At 59.9% G+C, this 27,984-nt stretch overlaps 1 protein-coding gene across 1 annotated transcript; it reads right to left on the reverse strand.

Moving 5' to 3' along the window:
- Positions 1-90: 90 nt before the first annotated feature.
- Positions 91-27,979, reverse strand: ALDH4A1 (aldehyde dehydrogenase 4 family member A1). The gene is made up of 15 exons (XM_045475849.1): positions 27,850-27,979; positions 18,240-18,333; positions 17,575-17,667; positions 12,930-12,977; positions 11,962-12,117; positions 10,342-10,491; positions 10,173-10,247; positions 8,913-9,100; positions 6,509-6,582; positions 5,002-5,198; positions 4,782-4,829; positions 3,798-3,950; positions 3,004-3,125; positions 2,107-2,225; positions 91-1,442 (listed from the first exon to the last, which is right to left on the reverse strand). The coding sequence occupies exons 1-15, from the start codon at positions 27,909-27,911 to the stop codon at positions 1,330-1,332; spliced, it is 1,692 nt and encodes a 563-aa protein (XP_045331805.1). The 5' UTR covers positions 27,912-27,979; the 3' UTR covers positions 91-1,329.
- Between the last annotated feature and the right edge of the window lie 5 nt (positions 27,980-27,984).

Below are 27,984 nucleotides of genomic sequence, written 5' to 3' on the forward strand. Positions count from 1 at the left end.
CGCACGCCTGTCCCGAAGGACGTATGAACACCACCACCAGCCTTTGGCGAAGTTGGCCAGTCCCCCGCCCCCGCCAGAGAGACCACCAACTTAAGTAATGAGCATTTATTGGGTGGCATCAGAACGAGTCTCATTGCCCCCTCACAGTGTAGAATCAGTACAACCGGGAACATCTCCAGCACCTCCCCCCGCAGACTGCCCTGGCCTCTCCAGGGAACAACGCGGAACTCGGAAGGCAACAGCAACGTGGAAGGACGCCTGGGGAGCATCATACCCTGACCGTGGGCCAGTGCAGAACCATGGTGCGGGGGGCCAGCCCCATGGGGGACTCCAGGCCGGCTGTCCTTGAGGGAGGGCCAGCACTCTCAGGGTCCCCTGGGAACTGTCCTCCAAAGTCACCCCTTACTAATCCCCGGCCACCTGCAATCCAACTAGCGGGTTTTGGTGAATTCCCACCTACTGGCTGCATCAAAGAAGGGGTCACTAGGGCCCAGTCCACATGGAGCCACTTCTGTGCGAAGGAGGGAAGGTTCTACAGGCAATCCCCAGCCCGGGCTGGACGGGAACTCAAGCTGGCTCTCGGGTCAGAAGAAGGTGGCAGCAAAGTCTCCCTGGGCCTGTTCTACCTCGGCCAGTGGAGACCGAGCTCCTGAGGGGGAACCCTAGGCCCACCACATAGAGACTGCCAGGAATCGCATGGCCTCCAAAGAACACAGGTACCCTGGAGAAAGGCATACGGGTGTCTAAGGCATGTGGTCAGGCAGAAGTACCCGCTGGCTAGGACAGCTAGTGAGGACGGTGGGCGGCCCAGACCCAAGAGGGCAAGGCCAGCTGGTGTCCTCTGCGCCCTGCAGGCCACCCTGGGTCACACCGAATCCCGGAGAGCCGGAGGAGCCGAGGCCAAGGCCGGGAGTCCCTGTGGATGCTGAGGTTTGCCAAGGGTCCCAGAGCTGCCTCCGTTTCCCCCAGAGGATCCCGGGAGCTCCGTTACTGCCGTTCCCCAGGTCCCTGAGCCAGCGGGCCGGAAAAGAGAGGCAAAGAACTGACAGGGCACCAGGTCAGACCTACCAGACAGAAGTTCTAGCACAGCCGGTGAGACGGGGGAGTGGCCCTGTTCCTCCCCAGCATGGTCTCAAACTACAGCCCGCACCTGCCCCTGCAGGGTGGGACAGGCCAGGATGTGGGCCGGTGTGGGGCGGGGGGGACAGGTCTTGGCCCTGGGAAGGGGGCCGTCCCACGGGGAGCGAGTTGAAGGGGCTGGAGTGGGGCCGGTGTGCACCGATCAGCCGTCTGGACGGACAGGTGGACGGCAAAGGCGCGAAGCGGGGCTCACTGCATGTATGAGTAGCGCCAATCCCCCAGAGGCTCGTGGGTCTCCTTGATGACCTGGGGCGACGTCCACCGCAGGACGTAGTGGGGCCCTCCCGGCTTGTCATTGGTTCCTGTGGAAAAGATAGCTCCGTTTTTCTCTGAAAAGACACAGCAGCTCCGGGCGGAAGGGAAAGGGGGCGGGGAAGAGTTGACGGAACAACGGGGACACGGGCACAGGCAACAAGCAGCTGAACTAAAACGAAACGTGTTCACAAGGCCAAGGTTTCCCGAGCGCATCTGTGCAGCACACGGGGCCGGAGGTCAGGGGAGGCCGGAACCAGTGAGCACAGGAGGCCCCCGCTCCCCGGGTCTGTGTGCCCCACCTGCAAGGAGTGTCTGGGAGCACTGTGGAGAAAGCACCGCGCTGGGAGCCAGGAGCCCCGGGGCCTGGCCTGGGCTGTGCCACAAGGCGGCTGGGACCTGGGGCAAGTGCCAGCCCACGCTGAGTCTCGGTTTCCCCAACTGCAACGCGAGGACGCTGAAGTGACCGGGGCATGGCGGTAAGAGGTGTGGGTGTTGGAACCAAAATGCCAGCTCCACCACCTCCCAGCCATGTGCCCTCGAACAAGTCACTTCCCCTCCCTGTGCCTCAGTTTACTCCTCTGTAAAACGGGAAGAAGACAGCCCGGCGCCTCACCCACAGTGTTTCCTATTACTCTGAACACCCTTGAGATGAGGCGATCGAGGTCTCCTGCCAGGAACTCGCCTCCCCTCTGGAAAGGGGGACCCACTCACCAGAGGCTCGGGCCCCCCCAAAGGGCTGCTGGCCCACCACCGAGCCAGTGGACTTGTCGTTGATGTAGAAGTTGCCGGCGGCATTCCTCAGCATTGTGGTGGCCTCCTGGACAACATCCCTACAAGGCAGGACAGTGATAAAAGGGCAGCCGGCTCCCCTCCCGCCAGCCCCAGGTCCGACCTCCTCCACCATGCAGCCCAGCCCACACCGGCTGCCCAGCTGAAGCACTAGGCCGAGCTCGGGCCCATGACACGGGCCAGCCACAGGCAGCGTCTTAGAGCCTCTGAGCCTCTTCTGGAAAGTGGTTAGCATGGCCTCCCTCACGGGGCTGCTGCACGAGCTGACCAGGAGGTCAGGCTGCGTGCGAGCAGCCCATCCTGGTCCAGTTTTCCTGCCTCTCCCCCCTCCCCCACCGGGAGCTTGGGGAACCTCCAGACCGCCACCCTGATCCCAGCTTCCAATCCCAACTCCACGCTCTTAGAGACAGGCAGGGCGGCAGCTGGCGCCACAGAGGAAGGAAAAGCCAAGACTCAGGCTTGGCGCCTTGGCCCCCGGGCTCAAATATGGCCTCTGCGAGATAAGGCAGTATGCTCCTGGCCCCTGAGCCCAATTCTTCTGCTCTGCAGCATGAGGCAAGGACCCTCAGTGGGGCCCCATCAGACCCAGGGGAGCAGGTCAAAAGCACGGATTCCCCAGCCACGCCCCCAATAAGGGGACCCCAGAATCTACATTTCAAGAAAGAGTCTTGTACCCCTGCTGGGGAGGCCTGCCTGCCGGTCAGGGCTGAGGTGAGGGGAAGGGGCGGCGTTATTTCAAGGATCCAAGTCCAGGAGGGCGCTCGTGGGGTGGCGGGGGCAGGACACCAGGCCAAGAGCAGAAGGGCGGCCGCCACTCACTTATCCTGGGCGAACACTGCCCCCGTGAGGCCGTAGCTGCTGGTGCTGTCGACCAGCCGCAGCGTCTCCTTGTACTTGTCGTCCGGGTAGACGTACACGGTCAGCACGGGCCCGAAGATCTCCTGAGACGGAAGGAAGCCCTGGGGTCAGACACCGCCCCCCTGCCGCCCCCAGACCAGAGTCCCAAGGCCTCCCCGTCCCCCTGCTCTGGCCTCTGCCTCTCCCCAGTCCCCAGGGCTCGGCCCACAGCTCCGCACCTGCACGAAGAGCCAGGCGTCCGCCGCTGGGCTCCCTCAGGAGACGGCAACACTCTGCCCTGCCCTGCCCGCCCCACCCTGACCTGGCAAAGGACCCGAGGGAGCTTGCTGGCCCTCCTGGCCAGCCACCCCTGTCCCCTCCACCACCCCTGCGCTGCCATCCTGGGCGAGTGCCTTGACTTCTCCGCCTCCATTGCTCATCTGTAACACGGGAATGGGAACGGCCCCTCCTCTCAGACAGGTGCCCAGAGTTAAGAGTCTGTAAGTGTTCGCCGTTAAGGTCACGACAGCAGCTCGGTGGCCGCGAACGGCAGAAGTGCTATGACACCAGCAGGGTCAGCGGTGTCAAGGACAGAGCACCGGATCTGGGGTCAGTGGGCCTGGCCCCGCTCTCCCGGGGACTGAGACACTCCCTTTCCGGGACCTACCTCACATTCCTGTCTGTGAAATGGGATAATATCGCGAGAAGAAACCCACGTGCAAGGGCCCCACGTGCGCTGTGCTCGGGTGGGAGACTGTTCTCTACGCCCCAGTCACCTCCTTCATGATGGGCTCCCGTGGGTCCTTGCTCTCAATGATGCAGGGTTCCACGAAGTAGCCCACGGAGTCGTCGCACTTGCCCCCGGCCAGGACGGTGAGGCTGGGCGAGGAGCGGGCGTGCTCCAGCCACTTCTTGATGCGGCCGAAGGACTGGAGTTGGGGATGGGGGTGGGGAGGAGGGGTGTCACAGACCGGCCGGAGGGGATGACAAGCAGCAGTGTCCCCAACACACCCCAAAGGGCCCGAATTTTGAAACCGGAGGGGGGAGATGGGAAGAAGGCAAAAGCCAGGATCCGGCAGAGTCACGGCAGAGATAAGGGTAGATGTGCACACGCGTGTGAGAGCGTTTGTGAGAATGTGTGTATGGTAGAGCCACAACTACACCTACAGAAACACAACGCGCACAGTAACGTACGCACGCACCTACGCGAGGTCACGCGTCTTCACATTTAGGTACGTGCGTAAATACACCTGCCCGTTACGTGTACATTCACGAATGCAGATTGACGTGCACCTGCGCACGTGTGAACACACGCACGAACACGCACGCATGCACACAGGTGTATCTGTTTCTGTTGGAGATACGTGCGCACCTTCGTGCACGTGGACGTGGATGTCTATGTGGGTGACTTGCACGCCTGCACACCAAGACCACGAATGTGCTCGCAGACAGGCACGTACGAGTGCACGTGTGTTTGGGCTCATGCTGCAGACGTGCAGGCCCATCTGGGTGTGTATGCACGTGAACCAGGGGGCGACTCGTCGAGCCTGGTTGCAGGGTGTGTGGGAAGCAAGTTCTCCCGCGGTGGACATTTCTGCCTTTTTCAAGCTCAGGGCGGGCGTGTCTGTGGGGCTGTCGGACCGTGGGCCTTGCCTGGAGCAGTGAGGCCGGGTCGCCCCCCGTCAAGAGCCCTGCGTCTCCTCCCTCTCCCACCCAGGCCAGGGCTCAGCCCCCCGGGAACGCCTGCTCCGTGCCCGTACCTTGGCATCGATCACTGCAGAGAAGAAGGTCCCAAAATCCTCTGCTGGCTGGAGGCAAGGGAGGCACCAGAAGACAGAGTCACCGAGTCACTGCAGGCCGGAGACAAAGGGAGCCCCCTCCCCGCGCATCCCAGGCCTGCCACCGCCAAAGCCACAGCGCGGGAGCCTCCAATCCCATCAGCCACCCGCTGGGCCGCGGCGGGGATGAAGCGCCACTCACGTCGCCCACTTTGATCCTGCCGTGCTCCTCCAGCAGCCGCCCTTTGATCTGCGGCCACAGCGACTGAGGCACGTAGAGGCGGGAGCAGGCTGAGCACTTCTGGCCGCCATACTCGAAGGCCGAGCGCAGGGTCCCGCTCACCACGCTGTCCACGTCGGCCGAGCGGTGCACGAAGTGGAAGTTCTTCCCGCCACACTCTGCAGGGGGGAGGGGGCGCGGGTGGAGCGCAGGCCTCTCGGCAGCAGGGCACCCGCCACGGCGCCTGCACCTGTCTGCAGGTGCGCCCAGCCCCAACACCCAGCGGACGGGCTCGGGAGAAGGCAGGGCCACGGCCCGACATCATCCCAGAAGCCGGCGAGCCAGGCCCCTGTCCCGCTCCACAGCTGAGGAAACTGAGGCTGGGGCAAGGGTGCCGCCCACCATCGAGGCAGAAAAAGAACCAGAATCCCAGGCTCCCAGGAGCCAATCTACTCCCAGACGTGGGCACGGCTTGCTTTGCACCTTGCCAACCCCCCCCCAACCCAGCGAGAGGACAGGGGTCCGCTCCATGTCGGCCCCGGGGGCTGGCCCCTCTTCCCTACCCACGGCGGCGACACCCTTCCCCAGGCTCCTCGGCCTCCAGGCCCCGGCTTCCTCCCACATCAGCTAACAGCAGCTCCCATCACAAGGCACTAACCGCCCGCCAGGCTCTGCTCAAAGCGCTTTCTGCTTTGTCTCACTAAAGCCTCACGACAGCCCCCCTCCCCCCACCGTTATCGGTCCCATTCTAAAGACAGGAAAACTGAAGACACGTCTGGCTGGCTCGGCGGGTCGTGAGCTCCAGTCAGAACCTCTCTCTCCCTCAGGGCACAGTGGGAAGGAGGCAGAGAAGAGAAAACCGTGGACAGCTCCCTGTTCCCCACCTTATAAAGGGTGGCACTGGGGTGCAGATGCCACAGCCGGCTGAGGGTGCACCTTCCCTGACCGCCCCCCCCCCCCCCATCGGGGCTCGGACCAGCTCGGGAGCAAGAATGCTGAACCACCAGCCCCCGCGCTGCCTTGGACGGCCCTGGGGCCTCCGCACACCCCCTCTTTCCCTCCTCGAATTCTGCGCTGCTCTCGTCACGGCCCAGCATCACCATCTGTGCGTCCACTATCTGCCTCCATTCCCGGAACACGAGTTCCTGAGGGCTGGGTCTGTGTCTCTTGCCATCACGCGTCCCTGGTCTCCAGAAATGCCTACGTAGATGCTTAACATTTTATTTGCTGAATGACGAATGAATGAAGGAACGGATAGATGGATGGATGGATGGATGGAAAAATGCTCATTCTGAGGCCAAAGGTCTTGGTGCGACCCCCTGGATCTAGCACAGCTGAGGCTCCGCCCCTAAGCCCCTCACTTCTCAGCTTCCACAGGGCTGCCCCACCTATGGGGGCCTCACCTCTGCCTCTTCCTCTTCCTCCTTCATAATGGCCAGGGGAGGGTCCCTGGGGCCACAGGGGAGGGTGCCAGGAGAGGGGCCCTTACCTCCAGCCAGGCGTGGGAAGGTGCGGAACCGGTCCAGATTCTGGGCCACCTGCTTCCACAGGTGTTTGAAGGTGCTGAAACCAGAGGGGAGCGCAAGGCTTAGGAAGCCAGCTGAGGTCGCTGAGACAGCGAGGGCCCTGGGGGGTGGGGAGTAGGCACCACCACAGGAAGAGACCCAAAAGCCTAGCGGGTGGGGGCAGGGGTCCCAGCGAGGGTGGCAGGGAACTGAGTAGGCGGGGGCAGGTGAGACACCTGGAGAAAGGTGACGTCTGGGGCCCACGGGGAGGCAACAACGGCAGGCCTGGCGGCAAGAAGACGCAGACAAGGTTGTGCGGGGGTCCTGCCTCAGACGCTCATGGCCACGTGACCTGACATTCATTACTCGACCTCTCTGAGCCTCAAACCGTGCACCCCGCCCGGGCACGGGAGCGGACAACCCACCCGGCAGAGCTGTTCCGTGGCAGCTCTAATGTGGGTCAAGTGCTCAGGTCAGCGCAGCCGCGCTTCAGGTGCCCGGTGGGGGGCCAGACGCCGCCATGGTCGTCTGGGAGGGGCGCCCCCAGCCCAGCGCCCGGGGCTCTAGAGGCCAAACCAAGGAGCGCCCTGGGAGAGAGAGCTCAGGCCCCCACCTCCTCCCCAAGATCCAAGTGTGACCAACCTCAGCACCACAAAACAATAAAAATGCTAATCACCAGGGAGCCTGCGACACAGTAGCTAATACTAATTTATGACTTTCCTACCTTTAAGCCCGCTGCTCGTCAGAGCATGGCAAATGGGGGCCAGGCCCGCTCCGCCCGCTAATAGGCAGGGACCCGTAGGGCCCGCACTGGCAGAGCGGGTCTTTTCGGAAAACGGTCCTCCTCAGCAGTTCTAATGCCGCTGCCACACCCGGCAAACCCTAGCCGGAAGGGGGGTAGGGAAGCCTGAGGCCGGGGAAGGGAGACTAGAGGCCACCGCAGGTGTCCCCAGGGACACCTGGAAGGACCCCAGTGCCGACCCCGATATCTCCACTCAGATGACCCTCGGGCACCTCAAACTCCAAGACCAGCATGTGATTCGTCACTTTCACCCAAGCCCTCCAGGCGCCCACCTCGGTGCCCTCTGGGCCCCTCTGCCAGAGCCCGGACGTTCCCACACACACCTCTCCTCCACTGATCCAACTCCTCGGACAAGTGACCGCATCTCCCTGCCACTTGCTCTCTGGGATCCATTCCCCCCCGTCTCTACTCTGGTCAGGCGTCTGCTGTCCCTCCCTAGACGCAGACACGCAGACAGCCTCCTCACTGGTCTCCCGCTTCTGGCCGCTAGTGACTTGTGCACAGGGCAATCGAAACGATCATCTAGGACAGAGGCTGCAAACGCAGGGGCCCAGCAGGACCAGGCTGGGAACGGATGACCAAGTATGCAGACAGCCGGGGCCTGGCGAGGGTGACAGGGACCACAGAGCACCCGGACCCCACCTCCAGCCAGGGGGTGCCATGGGGGACACGGAGGCCCAGAGGGCTCAGGTTCCCAAAAGAAGCTTCAAATCTCAACTGGGTTTTTGCATGAAACTGCCCCTACTGTACCAGGTTGATCCATCTTGATAAGGAGTCAAAGAGAACAGAGCCACTTCCCAGGTCCAGCTGGAGAACTACCACTTGCAATCTTTGCTCGAAACCAAGCTGCTTAATGCACACCCCCACGTGTAAAGCTTCCTGTGGCTCCCGTCACCTTCGGGATGAAGTGCGGACACCCTGGCGGGCTCACAGGGCCTCACAGTCACGGGACTAAACCTCCCAAAAGGCAGGACTTGTCCATCCACCTGTTCGCTGGACATACACCTGCCGGTGAGTAAGTGAGGAGTCACGATTGAACCACTTCCTGTCCGCACTCGCTCACCTCGGCCCCGGAACTCTACGCTCCAAGCCACAGGGAACCACCACCTCCCAAGGCGCAGGAGCTCTAGCCTGGAGGCCCTGCATGTGCTGCTCCCTTTCCTACAACACTCTCCCTCCCTCCTCTCTGCTCAGCTGTCTCCTCTGCTCAGGTGCCACCTCCTCCGAGAAGCCTTCCTGACTCTCCTCCTCCAATTCATTCCAAGCTCCCTGTGCCCCTCCCAGTGACAGCAGTGGCATCAAACTCAGCGTCACCAAACATCCGTAGGCTGCATCCTGCCTGTGAAGCTCTTCCTCTTTGCTAACTCACCGGACCCTCACGATGACTCTACAAGGTAGGGACCATCGTTCCTGGTGAACAGGTCAAGAAACGGAGGCTCAGAGAGGTGACGTGGGCCACCGGTGGCCACACAGCAAGTCAGTGGGTATGGTCAGTGCCCGACCGCCAGCTCCCGCACTGAGGTCGTGAGGCGGCCGCTTGGCAAACGTCCCCACACCACCCGGCCCGCCCCAACCCGGGGACTTACGGCACGCTGCCTGTGAAGTTGATGCCGCAGAGGTGCTCTGAGCTGGTGACAGCGTCCCCAAACGTGGGCCCGTCGGCCGGCACAAACTGGATGATATTGGGGGGCAGGCCAGCCTCCCGGAGGATGCGGTAGACAGCAGAGCTGGCCAGCATGGCCGTGTCACTGGGCTTCCACAGGACCACGTTGCCCTGCCCGGGAGACACGGTGACGAGTCACAAGGCCAGGGGTCACCAGCCCCGACTCCCATCCCATCCCGAAGCACGCCCATCCCTCACCTGGAACCGCCAGGCCCCCGGGCAGGCCAGCATGTCCCCTACAGGGCCCCACTCCTCCTCCAGGTGTCAGACACGGTGCTCAAAAAGCCCTAAGTCAGTGAGACCACACCCTGCCCTGCCCGCCCCCCGCACTCTGGCCAAGGCCACTCTTCCTCTGGAAGCCTGTACAGACTGGTCCTGCCAGCACCCCTCAGGCAGGTCTGTTCTGGGTGTTTCCATGACACTGGGCACTCACTGGGTGTGGCCGGGCAAGCGCTCACAGGGCTGTCTCTACACGTGTCCTGGGCGCTCACAGGGCTGTCTCTACACGTGTCCTGGGCGAAGACACGTGGGCGCCTGGGCGTGTGCGTGTCTGTGTGGGTGCGGATGCACAAGGCCAGCCCGGGGCAGGACCATCCTCAAGATCAGCCAGCCGCCCCACGTGGGGCCCAGGCCCCGCCAGTGTCAGCCCTCCCTCGAGCCACCTCCAAAGGCAGGGGGGCATCAGCCCCATTCAGCAGGAGCTCATGAGGGTGATGGCTGCCTCCACCCTGACAAGGGCAGGGGAGCCAGGGGCTTTGAATCCTCATCTGCGTCACCATTTCCTAGATCTGACAGATAAATCAGAGAGTACACAGCAGGTGCTCGAAAGCGATGTGTCATCATCATCAACGTTCTCCACATAGGGAGCACGCACCGGGCCAGACGTGTCCCGCACGCAGCTTCGCTCGCTCATCACAACCCTATTATACGTGGGCTTTCCTAGATCTCCACTTGGAGGAGGAGGAAACTGCCTCAGAGAAGTTCAGGGGCCTGGCCCGGGGTCCCCCGCAGCAGGGCAAAGCTGGGGTCCAAACCAGTCTCTGGCCCCAAAGTCTTTCCACGGGCCCACACTGCCTCTACCTTCTGGGCATCTCCCACGACCAGGGCTGGGCCCCTGTCGTCGGCTGAGATGGGACGGAGAGCCAGCAGCCCCGTGCCCGCCCACTGCCCACATCTCACTCACCATCAAGGCTGGCGCCCCCGCCAGGTTGCCACCGATCGCAGTGAAATTAAAGGGAGAGATGGCCGCCACGAAGCCCTGCGGGGGGGGGGGGGGGGGGGGGGGGGGAGTACGGTGAGGCCAGGCTCAAGGCTTCCAGCAGGCTCCTGCCCGCCCTGCCACCCAAGGGTACCTCCAGCCCCCGGTACACGACGCTGTTGGTGCTGGGTGGCACACTGAGGGGCTGCTGACCCTCCAGCTCCACGGCAAACTTGGCATTGAACCGGAAGAAGTCGATGAGCTCAGCCGCCGCGTCGATCTCCGCCTGAATCACCGTCTTACCCTGCGTGCAGGACGGCGGGGGGTCAGTGGCCGCAGACGTGCCTCCCGACGGCCCCTTTCCAAGACCGACCGTGTGCCCACGGTGACGTCATGCCCACAGTGCTGGCGGCTCCTTTCCCCCGGGGTGAGGATGTGCCCCCGTCAGGGGCATCTGGACCAAGAAGCGGGAGGCAAGCGTCTCCTTATGCTGCCCGTTCCTCCTGATGGCAAACGTCCCAGGGGTGGGGGAGGGCCTCATGGGCTGCAACATGGGGCTCTTCCAGATCAGGGCAGCCCCTCCTTGGCACACACGGTCACTGGCAGCTGTCATCCTGCTTGGGACCTGGAGCTACAGAAGCCAAGGTGCGCTGGCCCTGGCTCTATGAGGCGACCACGCTTCCTACAAGCGCCAGAGCCGTTAGTCAAATAAAGCACCTTCATCTGGTGGCGGACTGTGTGCGCCTCTCCCTGCCCAAGCGTGGCTCATCCGGGACGCTGGGGAGCCCACGATGCCACCCCCTCCAAGTGCTGCCGAGAATCTGGAGACACTTAGCTGGTGAGGAGTGGTCATACCACCTCCGTGCAGCAGAGGGCGCTCTCGCCACAGGACAGTGAGCGGGCATGGGGGCAGTGGGGTGGCCGCCCCAAATGCCCAAGGCTCGCTGCTGGGGAGGGTGACATTAACCCTTCTCCCTCGGCTCCCTTCCCAACTTTGAGCTGCTGATGCCACTCTGGCTCAACGTGCACTCAACCGAAAAACGCCTATCAGGAGCTTCTGTGACTCCAGAGAGATGCTGTGTGTAGCCCAGGAAGACGGAGAACAGTTAACCGGGATCGCTGTCTCCAAAAGGCTTGTAAAGGGATGACAAACACACAGGAACTCATTACACCCAGCGCGATCTGAGCCGTACTGATGCACACACAGCGTGCTACATGACCACAGAGGTGGGGCTCATCTTTCTGGACAGAGAAAAGTCTGGAAGCCCCGCAAAGGAGGTGGCATCTGGGCTGGATCTCAACAGGAAGAGTCCACAGGGCACAGAAGGGTGGGCATTCCAGGCAGGACACCGGGCAGAGGCAGGGAGACGGGATGCCTGCAGGGCCCAGGGATCTCGCCAAGTCCAGGCTGGCGGCCTCCTGGGCAGGACGGCCTGGCGGGGAAGGGCAGAGTGGCCAGGGAGCTGGACAGAGGCCGGAAACAAGGGGCCCTGAGTGCCGTGCGCAGGACTGGGGACGTGACTGTTGGTGACGGAGAGACCCTCGTGGTGTGGAAGGCTGGAGGGACCCCCTGGAGGAGTCAGAGAGACCACTCCGAGGGCCGCGGAGGTCTGACTGAGGCTGGAGGGCTGGACGGGACCTCAAGGACATCTTCTGGCTCCAGCAGGCACAGCACGTCCTGGTACCCAGAAGCTGCTTGACTGACGTGTGCTGCATCAGAGGGAGTATGACCGCCTCCCACACCCCACCCTGGCTGTGCCCATGGGCACCTCACCTGTCCCACCATGGTCTTGGCCAGGACCTCAGCCCTGCGAGGCCCGCTCAGCATATCTGCGGCCTTCAGGAAGATCTGCGCCCGGTCTGCAACAGGCTTCAGGTCCCACTCTTTCCTGGCAGCCAAAGCGGCCTCGATGGCTCTGTTGAGTAGGGCCTAACGAAAAGGAAAAGGTTGGGAGCTGCCTCCTAGAACAGGAAGGGCCCCAGGGGAATGGGCGAGAGAGGAGATTGGAGATCATTCATTCTCCAAGGACCTGTGGCTTCCTTGGCCCTCAGTGTTGCCCACCACAACTCGCCCCCCCCCCCCACCCACCAGCTGCAGACGTGGTGTCCCATCACCTGCTGGCCCAGCCAAGGCTCAGAGCCAGTCCTGCCACCATCTGGAGGTCTGAGGGACCTCCCAGGTAGGTCAGCACCAAGTCCCTCCATGGTCAAACCTGTTCCACTTTCTCTTGTGGTCTCATCAGGGCCTCCCCTTATTCCAGGGGCCCCCAAACCCACCAGCTAGAGCCTCCAGCCCTCAAGGTCAGGCGCCTGGCCTTGCCCTTGCTCGGCCAGAGCCCCAGCCTGAGATATTCACTTGCTACCGGCATCCCTGATGGCAACTGTCCCCGCTGCCGCCTGAACGCTGGCTCCTAGACCTCCTGCCACAGGGCACCCCAGCCCCTCTCGCCGGCCCTCCATGATGCCGAGCCTCTGTCTGGCTTTCCATCCAGGGCGTCTCCAATTTCTCCGACTCAGCCTTGGAGACTCTACTCTCCCTCGAAAGCCAGGCTGCCTCACAGCCACAGGCACGTGAGGGGACATCAGCCTTAGCCCACACAGCTCTCCTCTGGCTCAAGTTAACCACAGCGGGCCTGGCCTTGTGAAAGACTTCGCCCCCCACGGCCAGAGAGGGAAGCAGCGACAGACAGCATGTCAGCAGCCAGCAGGGCAACACGGGGACAGTCCCCAACCCAGACTCACCTTGTCTGCATAGCAGAACTTGGCCACCTTGTGTCCATGGTTGAAGGGCTGAAAGATGAGAGAAGAGTGAGGTCCCTGCCCAGGAGGGAGGTGCCAGGACGGATGGGGACGTGGCCGGGCTCAGAGCTCGCTTTCTAGGCAACAGCCCTCAGCACACTCGCTCTCTCCCCTCCAATCCCCTCCAATCCCCACACTGATCTCTCTCACTTGGGGGTTACGGAGCACCTGCTGTTCGGTGAGGGAGATGGTTCCCACTCCAGAAGGTTCACGGTCCCGAGAAAGGCAGGGACCGCACAGCCTCAGGGAAAGCGTGGACTTCATGGTCAGACAGACACGGGATCGCATCCCAGCTCTGCCACCCGCTAGCTGGGAGCCATATGTAAACTGAGTTCCCCTTTCCAGGTCTCCCCACGTGGGAAAGGGGGACCCCCCCTGCCTCATGGCATGGGGAGGGGGGCCAAATGAGCTCACAGGTGAAAATGCTTCCGGAGCAGGCATGGCACGCGGCTGCGGCTCAGGAAGGGGCGATGCCACCACGGGAGGCCCCCAAACGAGACACGGGAGTTGAGAATCGCTCAGGATTTCTGCTGTACCCCAAGTGCCCAGGGGACAGAGCAACCGCTTCTCCAGCCCCTTGCACGGGACCCAGAGACACTCATCTCGAAGGGAAGACCCTCCACAGATATTTACACACGGAACCCGGCAGGGCCGCGTGCGAGCGTAAGCAATACAACAGGGAGACGTTTCACTTCTTTACGCCACAATTATCAACACTTTTGCCACCCACCCGTCGCCCGATGGGCCCTTTGGGGCTTTCCTGTCTAATGTGGCAGCCTCCAGCCGCATGTGCATGCTGACGTTTCAACTCAGCCACTCTCGGCTGGCACCTGGCACAGCCCTGAGGGGCCGGGCAAACTGACCGATCCCAAGTTGTGCTCCCAGGGCTCCAGGTATCACGCCTTCTGGCCGCTGATCCAGCAGTGGGGGCTCCGGACGCCTCCTGTGGGCGACTCCCGCCCCGAGCCATCCTCGGAACCCTCAAAGCGGGGGCCTAGGGTCTCCACCCTCACCCCTGCACAGCCTGCTCAGGATTCCATCTGGACAGAGCCACAACATGCCTCCCTCCCCCATCTGCGAAAGGGTACAGCCCTTTACTCTCCCCCAAATTACAGATCTAGGAGTTTCCCTGGTCTGTCCAAAGTATACGCCAGTTCCTGGCTCTATAAACCCCAAGCAGGTGTCATCACGGGGCTTAGCCCACAGTTAGCCCCTAAGCCTCGCTCTGGAGAAATCCACCAGGGATAACGGAAGATGCTGTGTGGACGCCTCAGGATCTTTCTTGCCTGTGGCCAGGACTCAGTCGCGGGCGGGGCACAGCGTGGCTGTCCGGGCACATGTGACATGACCCAAAGCCCACACTACAGCTGCGTGAGGACCAGGGCTGGTCAGGGGGAAGCCTCTGCACATCAGGTGAAGGATTCCCAGGCCTGCCCCTGGGGCCCTTTTTTTTTTCTCTTTTTTTTTGACAAACTAGCTACAGGTTCCGCTTAAGGGACAGGGAGAGGTGCCGTCACAGCTGATGCAGCCTCCTGCATGCGGGCTCCATGCACCTGACAACGACCCTACATGGCATGATGGCTACCCCCATTTTACACACAAGAAGACTGAGGCGCGGGGAGGTCAAGACCCGACTGGCCCAGCTGGGGTCAGGTGCCCCCTTCAGCAGCCTCAAGGAGTGGGGCCACACGGTTTCAAAGGCGGCCACCAGCCAGCACCGTGGGGGCAGGCGAGGAGCTCCCGGGTCCGGGCACAGACCCTCCGCAGAGGCAGGCACCACACTGGTCCGCCTGGGGCTGGCGTCCCTGGGGCTTGGTTCCCGGCTCTTTGACAGCTTCCTCCATCCTGGCTCCACCCCGGCTGTCTACTCGCCTTCCCACCACAAACTCCCCGGCCGCCCGTGAGCCCTGGACACGCGTGGGCCTACGTCCAGCCTCACACCTTCTGCCAAGCCCTCGCTTTTTCACTCTGCTGCCCCGAAACTAGAAAGCATACTCTTGTGACAAGCGACAGGGCTCTTCTGGAAAGTCTCGCCCTCCTTAACCCCCCTCCAGGGACTCCCCAGCACTCCCGGAATAGGTTCCTTCACCACAGCCGACAAGAACCTCAAAGTCACCGCCAACGACCTCTCCCTCTCTCGGTGGGGCCCCGCGTCCCCCGCCCCACTGGCTTCCTCTCTGTGGCGCACTGGGCCTGTCCCCACCTGCAGGACTCTGCCCGAGGACCCCTCTGCCCGGCAGTGAACCCCTACCCAACCTCATCCTTGGGGTTCGACTCGGCGGCCACCAGTCCAAAGAGGCCTCCGACCGCCCAGCCCCACGTGGCCCCCGCGTCGCCGGCGTGGCACCTGTGCCTCCCACGGTCCCTCACCAGCTGGAACTCGCGTCTCTTTCCTCGTTGACCCGTGTGCCATCCTGCTGTCCCCCGGGGCGGCTCCGAGAGGGCGGAGCCGTCTGCCCAAGGCCTGGGCCCGAGGAGGCGTAGGTGGCTGGCGGGATTTTATTACCACGACTTACAAGTGCTCTGCTAGAAAGAAGGGCTGAGGTAGATTTCTGGCTAATTCGGCCACAGAGAAAGCCGCCTCGTCTGCATTCCAAGGCCCTCATGTTGCAACTGGTTGGACTGCACGAAGCTAGAAGCCCCACGTATGCCTGTTTGCGCAGAGTTTCAAAACACGTATCTGTGTATACACACACATGCACACACACACTCTTTTTTTTTTTTTTTTTCCATAGCTGAGATGGGTATTTGCTTTAAGCCTTTCTGAGCTACAAAGGGTCATGGCCACACAAGGGATAAGAAGGCATGGGGCGGGTCCTCTGCCAGGGGCTCGCCCTCAGGCTGCCTCATGGGGATGCGCTGCAAACTCCCAATCCTGGCCAAGACCCCCAACGGTCACAAAAGCAGGTCACTCCTACCATTGACCCGAAGACAGGGGGGGCACAGGCGCAGGGGACACTTCTCAGCCCTCAGCACAGACCACAGGCCTCTGGCACTTCTTAGGAAGAGCAGGCTGCCTTATGGCTATCCCATGTCTCGCAAAAGCTCCGCTGAGGGAAGCACTCAGGCAGGTGCCTAAGGGACCAGCAGGCCGGCCGGCCAGCCTCCCGCTGGGGCCAGAGACACAAAAGCGGTGAGTGGAGAGGGCTGGCATCGTGCGTGGGAGTGGAGAGTGGGGAGTGGGGGGTTGGGGGGGCCAGGGCCCCCGGAAGGCCGCCCACTGCCGCGTTCTAGCACTGTGGTGCCCGGCAGGAATGCCAGCCTTGTGCGGCCACATCTTCCCACCCCCCAGAGAAGCCGGACATGGGAGTCTGCACCCAAAATCTCCCCATCGTGAGGAGATGGGGAAAAAAGCCACAGGTGTCAGTTTGCACCCTGAGCCCCAGATGGAAAAGCTCCCCCAGCAGCAGACACGGGCCTGCAGGGTGGCCCCTTGGCACCCCCAGGCACTGGGCCGTGAGGATGTCCTCAGCCGGCACCAAGGGACAGGGCGCAAGACGGCAGCCCCGTGAAACACTGTGCATGCGATGGGAGACTCCCGTGGGGACCCTGCTTCTCACATCACCATGTCCTTCTGCCACCCTCGGGAGAAATTCTCTCTGGACCCGTATCGGGAATGGCTTCTCCCATCATGCAGGTGGATTGCAAGAACACCCTGACTAGCGTGAGTGATGTTCTCTTCCTGGGGTCCCTGGAAGGCGTCAAGGCAAGTCTGGGCCGTCTGCCACACCTAGGGCGCCACGGTTCTCACTCTGCGGCCAGGAGGTCACAGCGAGATTATCCTACCGCACTGTGTGTGAGTCAATACACTGCCTCCAACTCTTCTCTAGAAATAGGGTGTGAGGGTGCCTTGGTGGCTGCCGGCTGAGCGTCCGACTTCGGCTCAGGTCATGATCTCAAGCCTCGTGAGTTCAAGCCCCGCATCAGGCTCGCTGCTGTCGGCACAGAGCCCGCTTCGGATCCTCTGTCCCTCTCTCTCTCTCAATCTCTCCTCCTCCCCCACTTGTGCGCTCTCTCTCTAAAAAATAAATAGACATTAAAAAAAAAAAAAAACAGAAAAGGAAAGAAGGAAATAGGGTATGAATGAATCTACCATGTGGAGACACGACAGGACCTCTTGATGCGCCTCTAGAAGGAGCCTGGCTCCAGCAGGAGGGCTTCTAGGAGGCGGCGACACATGGCCAGGCCCTGGGTGCTCACCTCAGATGAGCTCGTCTTCTGCTAGAGCAGCAGGTTCCAAAACAGAGGCCAGGGCCTGGGTGACTGTCCCTTCTTTGGAGGGATCACCTCAGTTCTGACGTTCTGTCCTTCCTTCCTACTCTCTAGGTGGTCGACTTTTCTAAAGAAGATGGCGAAGCGGGTGGCAGTCACGGGTTTCACTCCGTCTCGGCGGGCATGAAGTTGGCACCTTTTATGACTATACTTCCAAGGCGGCTTTGGGCAGTTAGCTATCGGTGCACGGAATTCAAAATCTGGGAGTGGACCAGAAAGCCCTTTGCAGGCAGCGACCCTGTGTTAGGAGCTGGTCTATTGCCTGAGAGCCAGACCCCAGACTCGGGGAGACGCCCCACCCGCGTGCCAGACTCACCGACACCTGGTACCGTACGTCCGAGGTCCACACCTCTTCATCCCCCACCACACACGGGATGGCTTCCGTCCGGCCCTTCAGGTCCTTCAAGGCCTGGGGAGAGGACGACACAGCGGATGGGCACCCACCTCCCCTCCCTGCCCCACCCACAAGCCCGGCACGGAGTCCGCAGACACAGCTGCCCAGCCGGAACGGGTATGAGAAGGGGCCCGGTCTGAGGGCAGAGAGCGTCTGCTCCCCTCAGGGGACAGCAGGACTCAGCCCCTGGCCACTGTCCCCTGCTGTCCTGCGGGAAGGGGAGGCCAATGTTGACGGTCTTCCCGTTATAAAAAGATCAGAAAACCGTATCTGAAATGTATGGGAACTCTCACCATTTTTAAAATCCTGGCAATCAGTGGGAGAATGTCTTTAAGCATACAACACCTGTGGGCTTACAACCCCCGACCTGGACCGAGCCCCCAGGTGGCCCCGGGCCACACCCTGCTGCTCCCAGCCTCTCCGGTCCTCCAGTCGCATGGCTGTCCCAGACCTGGTCTCCTTCGCAGGCTGGGGGCAGGTGCAGAAGGGGGTGGTGACTGGAGGCACGGAAAGGCATCCTGGGGGGCTGCCCAAGGCTGTCCCCGCTCCCTCCCTACCCCCACTGGGTGTCCCCACCCACCCCTTACCTTCTCCAGCGCATCTCTCTCGGGGCTGCCCTGCGTGAATGCCAGGACGGGTTCATTGGCCACCGTCAGGGAGGGGGTGTGCCTCCACCGCAGCCTGGGGTGCAAGGGCAGGGGACAGAGGCAGACAGGTCAGTGGTGGCCACTGCCAGACCCAGCCCCTCGACCTCCAACAGCGGGGAGGGGCATCCTGGGCCGGCCCAGAATCCCAAAATCCAGAGCGAGTACAGAGCCAGGGGAGGGGGGGGGGGGGGGAAACTGGCCCTGGGGTCCAAAATCCAAGCTCTAGTCCTGGACCTGCCAGTGTGTGCCCCTGGGCATGTGACCCGCCTCCTCCAGGCCGGTCTCCACATCCGCTGAGAACAACCATACAAACTCACACGGCTGTCTGAGGTGTAATCGACGCAAAACCCCTTCTCAGCGTTTTGTACCCACGGAGAGGGCTGACTCTCCCTGGACTTCCCCACGATGCAGCCCCTTTCCCAAACGGCCCCGGGTTACTGCTTTCCCCAGCCCGAGAAGGCAGCCGGGCCCAGAGCGCAGTCTCATCAGAACGCGACCCATCTGGGATTCTCTCGGCACAAGGCGCTGAGCTCCGGGTGGGCGAGAACCTCCAAGATGTGGGTCGTGCCCTTGGAGGAGCGCCCCGAGCTCAGCTCGCAGCCACAGGGAGGGCTGGTTTGGGGGCTCAGGGTCTGAGTCCAGGGTGCCGAGTTTCAAAACTTCCTTGGCCTGGAGACCCTACTGAGCCTTGAACCTTATGACCCCACAGACGGGTGACCACTAGTGACCACCCCCCCTAACGTGTCTGGGATTGGAAGGGTGGGGGACAGGTGGGGAAGAGCCAGGACTTGAGGTCATTCATTCCAGAGCTCGAGCACCAGCTGGGGGACTCCTCCAGGCCACAGGGGCACTCGGCCTGTGAGTGTTGGGGGTACTCTTATCCTTTCTCCCTGGGAAGGGGTCTGGCTCAAGGACCAGTCTGGAAGACCCAGAGGAAGGACACAAAGCCAGGGGCCATGCGGGCCAGCCCTTCCTTCACTCCACAAGGTTCCGGGGCACCTGCTGTGTCCCTGACACTGCTCCAAACACTGGAGACAGAGCGGTGGCCTAGACAGCAAGGCCTCGGGCTACACGCAGCTGACCTTCAGTGAGGGCCACGGACGAGCGACATTGTGATGACAGAGGGGATGTGAGAACGAGCAAGGAGAAGGGCAGGGCGGCCCTAGCCAGGGTGGTCAGGGAGGGCCTCTCCGAGGAGGTGTCCTTCTGAGGGCCATCTGGGCTCTGAGAAGGGCTGGGAAGAACATTCCAGGCCCAGGGAAAGCAAGTACAAAGGCCAGGAGCAGGAAACACGACAGGAACAGCTGAGAGGGGCCTGTGCCGTCTGGGAGGAAGGAGGGCAGGGCCCGGTTGCCCAAGATTTTGCCTAACGGCCAAGTGAGCTCAGGCCTCCTCCCTCCTCCCCCAGCAGCACCCCCCACACCCAAGGAGGCGTGTCACGTTCCTCAGGCCCCACCCCGCCCCTAACCAGAGGCAGAAACCTCCCACCACCCCCTGGGGTTACGATGGAGAGCTGAGGAGACAGTAACTACAGATGTGCTGGATGATAAGTCAGAGTCCCCACAGACCCCCTCCGCCTGTTGTGGGGGGTGGAGAACGGAGAGGCTGGAAAATGGCGGCAGCCACAAGCCTCAGCACCAGTCGGGAAAGCGGGGGGCAGCGTGTGCGTCTGGGGCCTTCTGGAAGGTTCCAGCAGCATCTCTCTGGGCCTCGGAAGCAGCAACCACCACCACCGATCAGCCAATCAGATACCGCCACCTCCTCTGGCAGCCAGGGTGCCGCCAGGAGGAGTGTGGGCTGGGGGCCTGGAGGTGCGCGCCCCAACCCCAGCCTGGACCCCAGCTCCCGGGGGGTGCCAAAAAGCGCAGCTCTGGAAGCAGACAAATCTGGGACCGCAACCCAGACGCGCTTCGCGACATCAGCCTGTTACTCCAAACTCGGCAGGCCTCGGGCTCCCCGCCTGAGAAATGGGGTCGAGGCCACGTGCCCCGCAGGGTCAGCGTGAGGTTGAAAAGTGCTGGCCTCTCTTCACCCTCCTGCTTTGTAGCTCTAAGAAAACTGCCTTCTAAAACTGTTTTTAATGTCTATTTTTGAGAGAGAGCAACAGAGCAAGCAGGGGAGGGGCGGGGAGAGAGGGAGACACGGAATCCGAAGCAGGCTCCGATCTCCGAGCCGTCAGCACACAGCCCGACGCGGGGCTCGAACCCATGAACCAGGAGATCATGACCTGAGCCGAAGTCAGACACTCAACTGACTGAGCCACCCAGGCGCCCCAGAAAATTGTCTTCTAGAACGTTACTGCACCAGGAGAGCCTGGTGGGCTCAGTCGGTAGGGCACATGACACTTGATCTCAGGGTCACAAATTAAAGTTCCGTTTAAAAAATATATATGTATTTTTACTATGTTTTATATAGTAACATAGTTTATATATACTTTTTGCTACATTATATATAGTAACTTGTTCTATGTATTTTTTTTACTATGTTATATATAGTGACATACTCTCCCTATATATTATTTTACTATGTTATATATAGTAGCATATTCTATATATGTTACTGCACCAGGCCAGGTGTTCAAAGGAAAATTGGTTGTCAAACACCCCCAAGGTCACCACAATCAGGGGCTGACCCTGGGGGCTTCTCAGTAAGTACGGCTGCAATAAATTTAGCACCACATTCCATCCAGCTTAAAATGCAGAATGCAGTAGCTACCAGCCCTCCGGCAACTTCCCTCCCAGGCCTCTCTCTGCCTTCCCCAGGACAGAGGCCCACTGTGACCACAGGATCACTTTCTCCAGGGCTTCCTCTATGCCTGGCAAGTCTCCAGGCCGTGGCCCGGCTGCCCATCCGTCCGAATGTGGGGAACAGAATTGAAAGATCAGCCTGAGTCCACAAGAGCCAGAAATAACCCAAAGACACCTGACAAAACCACCCCACCCCTTTGATTTTGGCTCCTGGGCCAGTTGGGATGAACAGGAGTACCCTTCCTGGGCTCCAGGGAAGGCAAAGAAGAATCACTCACAGGGCCTGGAGCCTCTGGTGAGGATCTTCGAGGCCCTTTGAGGCCGTAGGAGGCAGGACTGCATTCCTTAGTCACGAGCACACATCCTACACAGCAAGGGCCAAGAGACAACTCAGATAAGGGCAACAAAACTTGCCTATTTACTCATCATGCATTTTCTGAGCACTTACCAGGTGCCTGGCTCTGGGATGCAAAGGTGAAGCCAGCCTGCCTTTGTCAGAGCAGCTCTCGGCCCTGCCACTTAGTCTGAACTTGACTCAGGGACCCCTAACCACCTGGGTGCCCCTTCTGCTCATGACCTGGGCCTCTGAGCTCAAGCTGCCCCTCTCCACCCTCTGCAAGTACCAGGATCTGAGCTAAAAAGGTCACAACACTGGGGCACCTGGGTGGCTTGGTCGGTTAAGCATTTGACTCTTGGTTTTGGCTCAGGTCACAATCTCACAATTCCTGGGTTCCAGCCCCACGTCGGGTGCTGACAGCACGGAGCCTGTTTGGGATTCTCTCTCTCTCTCTCTCCCCCTCTCTCTCTGCCCCTCCCCTGCTCATGCACGCGCTCTCTCTCTCTCTCTCTCAAAACAAATAAACTCTTTTAAAAAATTTAAAAAAAAAAAAAGGTCACACCACCAACACATGGTCTGCAACAGAACTGGACAGAGCTTTGGGCCAGCCAGTGCAGCCCCAGAACTTTACAGAGGGGAACACTGAGGTTCGGAAGTGTAGGGCCCGAGCTCCCAGGTCACCCTCGGCCTCCACCCTGGTCCCAGGGCACCCTCGGACCTGGACTGCAAGCCTGCCATGGCCACGCTGCTCCACTGTCCCCAAGCAACTCTCCAACACAGGCCAGAGTTAGTTTTGTTTTTTTTTTTTAATTTTTTTTTTCAACGTTTATTTATTTTTGGGACAGAGAGAGACAGAGCATGAACGGGGGAGGGGCAGAGAGAGAGGGAGACACAGAATCGGAAACAGGCTCCAGGCTCTGAGCCATCAGCCCAGAGCCTGACGCGGGGCTCGAACTCACGGACCGCGAGATCGTGACCTGGCTGAAGTCGGACGCTTAACCGACTGCGCCACCCAGGCGCCCCAGGCCAGAGTTAGTTTTAACATGAAAACTTGATCACACACAGACAGAGCAAGCACTCCGCCCCAAACCACTCCATGGCTTCTCGTTTCTTCCACAACAAAAAAATCAGAATCCTTACTGAGGCCTCCAGACTCACTTCCCATCACCAACCCCCCCCCCCCCCCCCGCCCACTTCGCCGGCCACCCAGGTCTTCTCTGGAGTCCCCTCTGCTTGGGAGGCTACCCTCACAGCGCCTGGACGGGGCCCTGTCGGGCCATCTCAAAGCCCCCACGCTCCTCCCAGGGCACCACTGACGGTGTCGGCTCCCCCAGGCCGGCCTGCACCCACTCCGCTCACCACCGGCCACACTGCCTGGGACGCAAAGGACACACTGGTAAACCTTTTGGCAGACTCATCAAGCAAAAAAGAGGGAGGAAAACAACAACAACAACAATGAACACCCAGGTGTTGTCAGAAGGACACCAGGCCCCCAGGACGGGACTCCCATCCCAGTTAGCTCTTCTGCTAACGCCTGGGGGCTGGGTGCAGGTCCCCAGTGACTAGGGCCAGCGGTGACCAAGGCCCAGGAGAGGAGCAGAAAGGAAGCTAGCGTTGCTTCATTCAGCTTCCAGACTTTCCCAGCTGGTATCTGGGACCTGATAAGGCCAATCCTCCTTATCGCCCAGATGAGGGGCCTGGAGCAGAGAGGTAAGCAGAGAGAAAGTGCGGGGGCCCCAGGGCAGGTCCAGAAGGGAGCGGCATCAGGCCCAGGCTGAGCTGTTTCCACTTTACTGCCCGGGAACATCAAGGAATATTTATTAAGCACTCACAGCTTGCCTGGCACTATGCTAAGTGATGATGTCCCGAGTCCAAGCTGCGAGTGCATGAAGAAGGCACCTTGATAATCGCCATCATTATCATCACAGAGGAGCAGACTGACCTTCTGAGATTACTGTGCGGTGCATGGCTCTGGTCACAACTCCCTGACCCTGAGCCTGTCAGAGACCCCTGAGCAGTGGGGCCGAGGGGACAGGTGCGTCCTCCTCCCGCCCAGCGCTTCCCACCTGAGGAGAGAGGCAGGCAGTGGCTTGCTGTCCATGGACGCGGACAGCTCAGCCCAGGGCCGTCCGCTCCATGACATGTCTACCAGGAAAGGAAGGGTCTGGGGGGGGGGGGTGGGGTAAGACACCCCCCCAAGATGGGCAGGTGTCTGCCCCTTCCCCTGGGGTGAGCAGGGTCAGTCCCAACAGAAAGGGTTTTGCCTCAGGATAATGAATGAGCATAAAGGGAAGGCTCACTCCGCCCCCTTCCATCCTTGTGGTGCTGGGACCTCCTTGTCTGAATGTCCCTGATCAAAGACGACCACTCAGACGACCCCACTGGTAGGGCAAGCGATCAAAAATAATACTTAAAGCAATGTTTTCTAGGAGCAGAAACTCTTCGGAGTGGTTTTCGTGTATGAATTCATTTCATCTCCAAGGCAATCCTATGAGGTGGCTCCTATTATTACCTTTATTTACCACTTGGGGACACGAGGCAGCACAGAGAGGCTGCACAACCCGCCCAGGACCACAGAGCTACTGAGAGGTGAAGTCGGAATCTGCTCTGGTCCATCCCAAGAGCAAGTGTTCCGCACCCACTGTATGCCAGGCCAGGTGCTGGGTACCAGAAGCAAGTGCTCAAGGTATGCCTGTGATGACAGCCCGGGTGGGGACTTCTAACAACCTCTGAAGCAAGTATTAGGATCACTGCAGGTTCTATTTATTCCTTCACTAAGTCACTTACGTAAGGGGTACCAGACCCCAGCAATCCACCTGTCACATCACGTCTAATCCTTCTGCTACACGGCTGATAGGATTATCCCCATTTTACAGATAGGGCACTGAGGGGCCAAAGGAGAGCTGCCTTGCCAAGGGCGCAAAGTGCTGGGTGAGTGTGGGTTCACCATGGGGGCTGGGGGGGTACATTCCAGGCAAGAGGTGCTGCCTGGCCTCTGCTTAGGGGACTGAGAGAGCAGAGTACGTCCAGGGGACGGTGGGATGTGCCGGCCTGTGCCCATCCCGGGGGGCAGGCAGGCGGGACAAACATTGGGGAGGCTTGAAATTCTGAAAATTAAACAGGCAGGTGGGCTGAGAGGAGTCCAAAGTGACCCAGGACTCCGGCAGGGAACAGGACTGTGGCCAATTCCAGCCCACCGGTCCCTGCTGGGGAGCAGGGGGGTCATCTCTGCACCCTTCGCACCCAGCAAGGTCTGGTACAAGAGTAATGGACAAAAATAACATTCGTTGTAAGCCTACTATGCGCCCAAGATAGTTCTTTTATTAAATTTGTATATAAACATAAATATGTATCTTGACTCTTTCCAACAAGAATTTGCAAAGACATCACCGAGGACATCCCCCATAGAGTCAATGAAGTAGAGAAAAAAAGCAGGAGGTCAGGGCCAAAGGAGACAGGAGGCAGTCAACCGGGGGGTCTGGTGTAGACACATTTCCCTTAATTTCCAAGGGCCTCAGTTGTTTAATCCGTGAAATGGGAATAGTGACACCTACATCATAGGCTCCCGATGAGCTCAGTAAAATAATCCACACAGAAGGCCAACGGCAGCTGTTGCCATCCCTGGCTCAAGACCAGTTGTAATAAGTACCTACTGGCAAGAAGGACTGTGAACATCATTTCTTCACCAAATGTTTGCTCGGGGCTTCCCAGGTGCCAGACACACTATGAGGCCCTGGGGACGGTAAGGTAGACAAGTCCATGAAATAAAAAAGTCAACTACAAAAATGGATTTGCAGGTGAGCCCACGTGTATACTGTGGGTTTTTTCTTTTTTAAAAAATATATATTCACGGAAACTTCAAAGGATATTAGGGGCGCCTGGGTGGCTCAGTACATTGAGGTCCGACTCTTGGCTTTCAGCGCAGGTCATGATCTCACAGTTCGTGAGTTCGAGCCCCGCCATCGGGCTCCGTGCAGACAGGGCAGAGCCTGCTTGGGATGCTCTCTCTCTGCCCCTCCCCCGTTCTCTCCCTCAAAATAAATAAATAAAAATTTTTTAAAGGGTATTAAAATGATGACAGTGGTTACCTCTGTGTGGTGACATTCCAAGTGACGTGTGTACCCTTTTCTGCTTTATCTGCACTTTTTACAACGGACACGTGTTAGCTACATAGTCACTGAATAAATGACAAAGTGGCCAAACATCAAACCTGTTTTTCCAAAGTAATGGCTCTCCGCTGGGTGCACTTCTGCCCTAGGTGACAATCAGCGATGTCTGACATGTTTCTACTGTCACAGCCGCGGGGTGCTAATGGTGTCCAGTGAGTAGAAGCCAGGAACAGCCCCCGCAACCCAGGATTACCCAGCTCGAAATGTGAATGGTGCCAAGGTTGAGAAACCCTAGGGTCTAGGGCACCGGGCCAGCTGCTCTACCGAGAGAGGTTAACCTAACTCTTCAGATCTGATTGCAAAACGCTTTTCCTCCATTCTGGAAGCTCTGTAATTAAGAGCACGAATCTGGAGTCTGACTGCGAATTTGGTCTTCCATTCGCCTCAACTGGAAAGTAAGTTTCCCTTCTGTAAAAACGGGGATAATACAGTGCTTATTAGCGACAGCACCATACTCAATCGCTTGAGAAATATTACTGCTATTATAAGCTTTTTTTTTTTTAATTTTTTTTTCAACGTTTATTTATTTTTGGGACAGAGAGAGACAGAGCATGAACGGGGGAGGGGCAGAGAGAGAGAGGGAGACACAGAATCGGAAACAGGCCCCAGGCTCCGAGCCATCAGCCCAGAGCCCGACGCGGGGCTCGAACTCACGGACCGCGAGATCGTGACCTGGCTGAAGTCGGACGCTTAACCGACTGCGCCACCCAGGCGCCCCTATTATAAGCTTTTTTAAAAGAATACAGATTGCTTTCTACCAGATATTAGAGCTTTTTATGGCTAAGCCCTCCTCCCGCCACCCCCCAACCCCGCCGTTAAAACTGAAAAGTCCACATGCAAATCTCAGGGGTACCCTTCTCTTCCAGTGTTTAGCACAACATCCCCACATGGTGGGTACTCGGTAAATACAGGAACGTACGGAGCTTCCGTGTAAGGTCTGCGGGGAGGGGAGTGGGTGTCAGAGTGCAGGAAGAAGCCCACAAAAGGGCAAGTGTGACAAGTGCGGCCCCCAATCTTGGCTTGGGAGAGGAATCCTTCTCCCCCATGTGCCTTTCCTGTGCCCATACCTATCGAGCCCCCACCCACAAGGGACACACAGCTGTGTTGAAACTGACCCATGTCCAGGGCACCCCCGTGCCATCCCTTGGGACACTGATTAACTCAGAAAGGGCATAGCTCAGCAGAGGAGACATGGCTGGTCACAATCCTAGGGGTCAAACAAAACTCAAATTGGGGGTGGGGGCTACCCAGCTCTGAAAGGGAGGCCCAGAGAAACACCCGTCCATCAGACTGGGCCCCTCTGGGACAGGGTCTGTGTCCTGCCTATCCCTCCCCACCCCCACCCCCACCCCCCCATACACCCACACCCTGTCTAGCCCAGAAGAGGAAGGGGCTCTAAGAACATCTGTCATTCGTTGAGTGGGCACGGGTCCAAGAATCCGACTCCACAGCCTGGAAGTTTCCAGGGCTGATCCACCTTGAAACTACACGTGGGTTTCTTCACCTGCAATCTGGAATATCTACCGCACAATTTTAAAAGAGAGTAATAAACGACGATCATGACTAATAAGAACCGGGCACTAAGTGCCAGGCACCGTTCGGGCACTTTGCATGTCTTCCTTAGTCAGCGTCTGATACATTATACGAACTCCGTAAGTATTACTATTCCACCAATCAGAAGGAAGAGTCCCTTTCACTCCCGGTAATTAACTTGAAAAGGGGGCGGGGGGGGGCGCCTGGGTGGCTCAGTTGGTTGAGCGTCCGACTTCGGCTCAGGTCACAATCTCACGGTCCGTGAGTTCGAGCCCCGCGTCGGGCTCTGGGCTGATGGCTCAGAGCCTGGAGCCTGCTTCCGATTCTGTGTCTCCCTCTCTCTCTGACCCTCCCCCGTTCATGCTGTGTCTCTGTCTCAAAAATAAACGTTAAAAAAAAAAGGGGGGGGAGGGGCGGGAAAGACAGTAGAAGTCCCAGTGGAAAGGACAGAGGAGACTCCGGGAATCCCAGAGGTGGATCCTGAATGTGAGACCAAGGGTGGGGAGCTGAGAAGCGCTGTGCGAAAAATCGAGGCGCACTTCGGCGGTGGGTCCAGCATTAGGAGAAAGGCGAGCGCGAAGGAGGCGACTTTCCGAGCAGAGCGTGGGAACCAGGAGGGGGTCCTCCCTCGCGGAAGGCAAGAGACGGTGGGGGTCACAGCGGGAGGAAGGCCTGGGTGCGGGGCGGGGCGCCAGAGGAAGCGACGCCCAGCCGGGGGACCCGCGGGACCGTGGCGGGGGTCCGGCAGAGAGGTGCGCACTCACCCGGGCCCCCTCCAGGGGCGGGCCTGCAGGGCGCGGCGGAGCGCGGGGCACAGCGGCAGCATCTTGAGCGCGCGGCGCGGCTGTCCGCTCACGGCGCGCCCCGGGCGCGGCCAGAAGGTGGAGCCCCGCCCGGAA

This window comes from Leopardus geoffroyi, chromosome C1 (assembly GCF_018350155.1).
Source record: "Leopardus geoffroyi isolate Oge1 chromosome C1, O.geoffroyi_Oge1_pat1.0, whole genome shotgun sequence".
Taxonomy (NCBI): Eukaryota; Metazoa; Chordata; class Mammalia; order Carnivora; family Felidae; genus Leopardus; species Leopardus geoffroyi.